The sequence below is a fragment of the Hoplias malabaricus genome, chromosome 4 (assembly GCF_029633855.1).
Source record: "Hoplias malabaricus isolate fHopMal1 chromosome 4, fHopMal1.hap1, whole genome shotgun sequence".
Classification (NCBI taxonomy): domain Eukaryota; kingdom Metazoa; phylum Chordata; class Actinopteri; order Characiformes; family Erythrinidae; genus Hoplias; species Hoplias malabaricus.
The window spans coordinates 14,662,682-14,669,169 of record NC_089803.1 but is presented as its reverse complement, the minus strand read 5'-3'; the positions used below and the strand labels follow the sequence as shown (position 1 = coordinate 14,669,169).

General features: G+C 38.6%; 1 protein-coding gene across 1 annotated transcript; it reads right to left on the bottom strand.

Annotated features, from left to right (window-relative positions):
* Positions 1 to 235: 235 nt before the first annotated feature.
* On the bottom strand, positions 236 to 5,906 carry LOC136694453 (CMP-N-acetylneuraminate-beta-galactosamide-alpha-2,3-sialyltransferase 1-like). The gene is made up of 6 exons (XM_066668020.1): positions 5,667 to 5,906; positions 3,879 to 4,072; positions 3,484 to 3,663; positions 1,484 to 1,529; positions 913 to 1,032; positions 236 to 448 (listed from the first exon to the last, which is right to left on the bottom strand). Exons 1-6 carry the CDS (start codon positions 5,904 to 5,906, stop codon positions 281 to 283), a joined length of 948 nt encoding a protein of 315 aa, XP_066524117.1. The 3' UTR covers positions 236 to 280.
* Between the last annotated feature and the right edge of the window lie 582 nt (positions 5,907 to 6,488).

Sequence of the window (6,488 nt, the reverse complement as noted above, 5' to 3'; positions counted from 1 at the left end):
TGGTCATTGACTGTGAGGAGTGTGGTGTGTTCTCCCTGTATCTGTGTGGGTTTCCTCCAGTTGCTCCGGTTTCCTCCCACAGTCTAAACACACATGCTGGTGGGAGGATTCACTGTGTGAAATGTCCACATGTCTATCTGTCTACAAGTGTTAGCGTGTAAAATTGTGTGATACAAAAAATGAATGAAAGAAATGAATGGGTGGATGGTTACATGAATGAATGAATGAATGAATGAATGAATGCACAATTAGTTAAGAACAACAACAGAACCTGACGTGATCACCATCCTTTGTACATCTGGATCTTGTTTCTCTGATGGAGTTCCAGAGTGGTGTTGTACTCGTTGCTTCCTTTGTGGTTACCTCTGTTAAAATGTAGGTGATATTTCTTGTCATAGTAATGATGCCACGTCCCATCTTCCTTAGCACCGAAACCAAATACACTCACCTGAGAGAGAGACACAGACACACAAAATGAGAGAATATCCCCAGTATAATCTCCCACCAAAGGAATCAAGTCATACCAAACATATTCTGGTTTGTTTAACACTTTTTGGTTTACTACATAATTCCATGTGTACCTTCATAGTTTTAATGTCTTCCACATTCTTTTACCATGTAGTAAACATTGATAAAAATGAATATATTTTTTAAAGAAACTAAGAAAAGACACTGAATGAAAAGATGTCCACATTTTTGACTTGTACTTTACATTCACAACATGTGGAAAATGGCCCTAAACCACTCCCTGAATGGGCGTGTCCAAACATTTGACTGGTACTGTCTTTGTGAACATTGCCTTTAAACACTCTCTCATTCTCTCAGTTAAAATGATCTTAATGCTATGAATTATTAATTAATTATTAAAGATTATTAATGCAGTATCTGGGTGGGGAAGTGGTGGACATGGACCTGGTCACAGATGTGCAGGGAGAACACCAGTATGATGAAGCCAGTGGAGGGATACAGGCCTTGTTTCTTCAGCCAGCTCTCGTGGACGTATCTGATGAACTCAGGATTCAAGATCATCACCTTCAACGACACAGAGGGAGCAGCTTTAATGTCACAATTATCATCATTTGAGGTGGGGATTTAAAGGAACACTAGGTAAGATTTAGGATTGTTGCTACTGGGCTCCCCCTACAGTTGCAGAGTGTTACTGACTTTTACAGCACTGTCCTGAAATCAAGAGGGAGGGTGTGAGGGGAGTGTGTTCTAACGCTCCACCCAAATCTACATAGTGCAGATAAATCAGTGCTTAGCAAGGACAGAGGTTCACCACTGGTGAAACAGATATATCTAATTACAGGTTGTATATCGTAGCTGATAACACCAAAGAAACAGGTTTGATTCCTCACTCAGAGTGTGTTAACACTCCGTAAATCACTTCTGTAATAAGATCAGGCTGTAGGTTGGGGAAATTGGTCATAGGTGAAATGTAAGCTAAATTTGAGTTTAGAGCTGGGGCTAGTTTGAGGATTACCTTATCCTTGTTTGCTTGTATTTTGGGTTTCAGTTTCTGATTTGCCCTAAAGAATAACAATAAAAAAAGAAGTCAAAATAAACTCCAACAATATACAAAACATACAACACTAAGCAAATGTCTTGAACTATTCAGGGAGAATGACTAATCTGTAACTAGACAGACAAGACAGTTGAGTTCAGGTATGAATTGAATTGACTTTACACAAGAAAATGAAACAAAAACAAGACCAATAAATAAATAAATAAAACCAAGCTATAAAACATACGCAACACGATTTCCCCAAAAGTTGGGATGCCAATAAAAGCATAGCAAAGATGTGCTTATCATTTAAACCCTATTAATTCAATTTATGGGAATACAATATTTCAAATATTAAAACTGGAAAATTATATTGTTTTGTTTATTTATTTTTTAAATATTTTCCCATTTTTGTCACATTCTGTTTCTTTGGACTCACTTACTTCAGCAGAGGACTGCCTTCCCCAAGATCCCCTGGGAGACCATGTGCAAGATTCAACCAATCGGGTCACTTTTCATTCTTCATAATCACCTGAATTCTAGATTCTGCTGTTTCTCATTTAAGGGTAAATTAGTCAGTATTTAAGCCAGGATTTGAGTCTGAGTGTTTGTGGAGTGTTGCCCTTATCTGTGCTTATACAGTGTTTCTCTCTTCTAGACATTTCTGAACCTATTTCAACTTCCCTTTGTTTGATAGACTTGGACTTTTTTGAGTTTTAAAAGAAACTCAGAGAGGCAGAGTCTTTTCAGAAGTAAGGACTGGGAGGGGTTCAACACTCTGTGAAAGACTGCATGGGAAAACAGTGAAATAATTAAAGGATAGTGTTCTTCAACATAAAATAGTACAGAACTTGGGGATTTCATCATGTGTGTATTATAATTAAAGCTTTCAGAGAATCCAGGAAAATCTCTATATTCAAGGGACAAGGCCCAAAACCAGTTTTAGCTGGCCCTGAGATGGCACTGACTAAAAACAGGTTTCTGTAGTGTAAATCACTGCATGGCCTTAGAAACACATACCGAAATGACTCTCAATCAACACAGTTCATCACCACACACAGAAACAAAAGCTCACAAATGCAACGAAAACCCAGACATGAACAGTATCCAGATACGCAGGTGCCATTCTCTGGGCCTGAGCTCATTTAATACCGATTGAGGTGAAGTGTAGAAGTGTCCTACACACCCTGAAGGGGGCCCCAGTCTTTCACAGGACGACACACACTCACACACTCACTCACACACACACCTACAGACACTTTTGTGTCACCAATCCACCTACCAACGTGTGTTTTTGGACCGTGGAAGAAAACCGGAGCACCTGGAGAAAACCCATGCGAACACGGAGAAAACATCAAACTCTTTCAGACTGTTGTGAAAACAAGAGGTGATGGACACAGTGGTAAACATGCCACTGTCCCAAATTTCTTGGAACAAGCTGCTGGTTTTTTCAAAAACTATACACTTTCTCAATGTAAACAATAATTATGTGGTATTTGTAGTATTTTAGATAAAATAAAGTACTTAAAGTAATTTTAAATATTTTATTATTTTATTATTATTTAAATAATTTGCACATCATTGCATTGGTTTTTATTTAGTCATTACACAATGTACCGACTTCTTAGAAATGTGTCGTCATAGCAACAGACTTGGAAAGTTAAATGTGGAAAAGTGAACAAAAGCATGTGGACAGGTAAACAGTGTAAGTCAGAGGTAGTTCATCAAAGATGCCTCAGCACACAGCTCCTGATCTATGAAATAGAGCCACCTCAAGACTCTGGCTAGAAGTGAGTCAAGGGACGGGTCAAAAGTAGCTTGTCCAAACAAAGTACTGAGGCTGGACGGAGACAGAAGCAGTAAGTAAAAAGGCGGGGACACAGGAGCAGTGGGTGGGGTCACAGGGGCTAGGGCAGGAGTGAACGAGACCACAGAACCAGGGGATCATAAAAAAATCATATTTATGTGTGTCCTCTTACCAGGGGATATCTTTGGTGGCGAAGAGGCTGACAACCCACTGCAGGTCTTTAACCTTAAATGGGACCAGGACGAGGTGGGTGGAGTTATCAATGTCCTTAGCACTCTCAGGGTACATGGCTCGGTGAGTGGTCCTTGATCCAACGTCCTTCTCGAAACCTGCAGTAGGACCCCTGTTCATCCTGTGGGACAGTTTAAGGTTTTGAATGTTTCGTGCTGTTGTACAGTGGCCAACAACAGGGGCATGAACTCTGAGTCAAAGTGAAATTAATGTGGGATGGGGGTATACATTTAAAAACCAGCAGTAGGAGCCCTGTTCATCCTGTGGGACATTTTAAACGTCTTCCATATTTTGTGTTTCTCTGTTCACATTCACATAAAGGAGCTCTGTCAGTACCTTATAACAAAGTCATGGCTGTCTATTAAAGGTCCATATTGAGATCCTTGTAGGTTCCCCGAGTTTCCCACCACAGCGCAGGTTCTACAGCGCCGGGGACCAGCGTCTGAGTAGAGTTCTCCATCAGGAAACAGAGAGAACAGGGTCTGCACTATAGCACTGATGTTCTCTTTACTGGGTCGACCTTGAAGCCTCTGCACGAGTAAAAAAAAAAATAATAATAATTGGACACTTATAGGCCTAACTTCATAAGCCTCATTGTTCCACAGCTGAACATGGAATGAATCTCTTTCTTTGCAATATGAAAAGTAGAATTGGAAAATAAGTTCTGTAAAAAAATTTGAACCACTGTATGTCAAGTACGCTGAGTCGGACTGACGGAGGCCGACGCACACGCTACAACACAGACGTTTATTTAAACAAAATAACAAAACAAACACAAACAGATTTGAGGGCAAACACGAAGCAAGGAATAGATAAGGCAGACTAGAACATGAAACGTGATGAGAAACAACATGCCTAGGAATGAGAACGAGAAACATGAAACAAAATGACTAGAGATAGGAACGAAACAAAACAACATGACTAGGAATACGAACGAGAAGCAAAGTGACTAGGAGTTTGAACAGAACGAAACATGACTTGGAGTAGGAAACAAAATGAAACAAATGACCGATACTAGGAAGTGACACAAGGGAACTTAAATACATGAACAGACGAGACACACCTGAAACAGATAACGAGGATGATGGACAAGGAGGCGGAACAAAGGCGAAGATAAGGACAATACCAAACAGAGCCATGTGCTGAGAGAGCACATGGCAGGGAAAACAGACTTGACAGGACGAGGGCGTGACACTGTAAATTGGTTATTGTTTGTAGTCAAATCATAATAGTGTAAAATACTATAAAAACAGTGCTAATGCACAAATTAAGACTTCGACAATTATATATATATATATATATATATATATATATATATATATATATCCCGCCTTGCGGCCAGTGATTCCAGGTAGGCTCTGGACCCCCCGCGACCCTAAAATTGGATAAGCGGTTACAGATAATGGATGGATGGATATATATATATATTTTTTTTTTTTTTTTAAACTGGGAAATAACCCCCTCCATGTTCCCACCTTGCATCCAGTGATTCTGGGTAGGCTCTGGACAAACCTGACCCTGAATTGCATAAGCACTTACAGAAAATGAATGATTGATTGAATAAAACAAGCTTCTACCAAGCTACTGCTAGTAGAAGTCTACAACTCATACACCACCAAAATGCAGCATATATGTCTTACGTTATTAATATCACACTCCCCAGTATAATTACTTTTATTGTAGGAATGTAATTTTATTTTAGGAAAAAGTCATTAGAATGTATAAATATATTTAAATGATAGAATTTCATTCAAATATGTAAACAAAGTAATTACGAAAATTTAATTAAGTCATAAAAGGCTATTTAAATAATTAAAATCATACAATAAAAAGAGTGAATTTTCTGATGCTCAGATTAGATTCAAGAAAATAGAATGTATTTAACCTGGATTATAAACTGTGAAAGTGGGGCACATCTAATAAAGCACTGCTGATTTCTGTTAACTCTGTAATAAACAGAAAGTCTAAGTTTGAGAAGATCTTTACACTGCTTAACTAAGACCTAATATGAAACACCATGCAGCTCATCGAATCTAAGGTGGCTGTTATATTTGATTGTACTCAAATTTCCATCAAAAAAAAAAAAAAAAGAACTGAGATATTTGTGATGTGATAAACTCCTACCTGCCACCACTCCCAGGTGTTAGGACTGATCTCACTGTTCCCTCTGGACAGAAATACAGGTACCGGACTCTTGTAGCGCTCTCTGAACCAGGGGTCTACATCCCCATCCATTAAACACTGGACACAGGCACAGGTCTCCTTGGAAGGGAGGTCCAGCTGGATGTGGTTTAACATTACCAGGCAAGTGATGATCAATCCCAAAAACAATTTCTGAAGGCGTTTAGTGGAGCAGAGCACCATTTTTCTACCCCGTAGTGTGAGGAAGGAATCAACATAGAGCCAGGACATATTTGACCTTGAGGCACTGAAGAATCTTTGCAGAAGAGGGTGTGAATTGTGTGTGACGAGGCCCTGCCCCTTTTGCTCTCTCTATTAATATATGTTTATAATATTGATTATTTAAGATAAACATTATGTATTTTATTTAAAATATCAGTGAAACAAAGCAAAAAAACAACAACATTGAAACAGCTGTAGCAACAAAGCCTGTTTATGTCACACATGTATGACACATTAGGAGTAAATAATAAATAAAACCTTACATAAAAATTAATGCAACACTAAACTTTAATAATACAACTTTAAAACTTCTCTCAAGGTTGGCTTCGCTGTTAGAGTCTTGATGATTAAAGTTCCTATGTAAAATGTGACTTGTTGGATTTCCTCTTCCTTTAGTCGTGTGTAAATATGTTGCAGTACTGGGGTTACAGACACACACAGTGGGGCACAGATTAATAACTCTTAAGTTTTATTTCAAGTTTGTCTACAAAATTAACAATGATGCATTTGCTTTTAAACAACAACAAATCTATCAAACTAGAC

Coding starts and splice junctions, on each gene's coding strand:
- LOC136694453 (XM_066668020.1), bottom strand. CDS start 5,906: ATGGTGCTCTGCTCCACTAAACGCCTTCAGAAATTGTTTTTGGGATTG. Junction 4,073..5,666: donor ACACCTGGGAGTGGTGGCAG/GTAGGAGTTTAT, acceptor TTACTCGTGCAG/AGGCTTCAAGGTCGACCCAG. Junction 1,530..3,483: donor GCCACCAAAGATATCCCCTG/GTAAGAGGACAC, acceptor GTTATTCTTTAG/GGCAAATCAGAAACTGAAAC.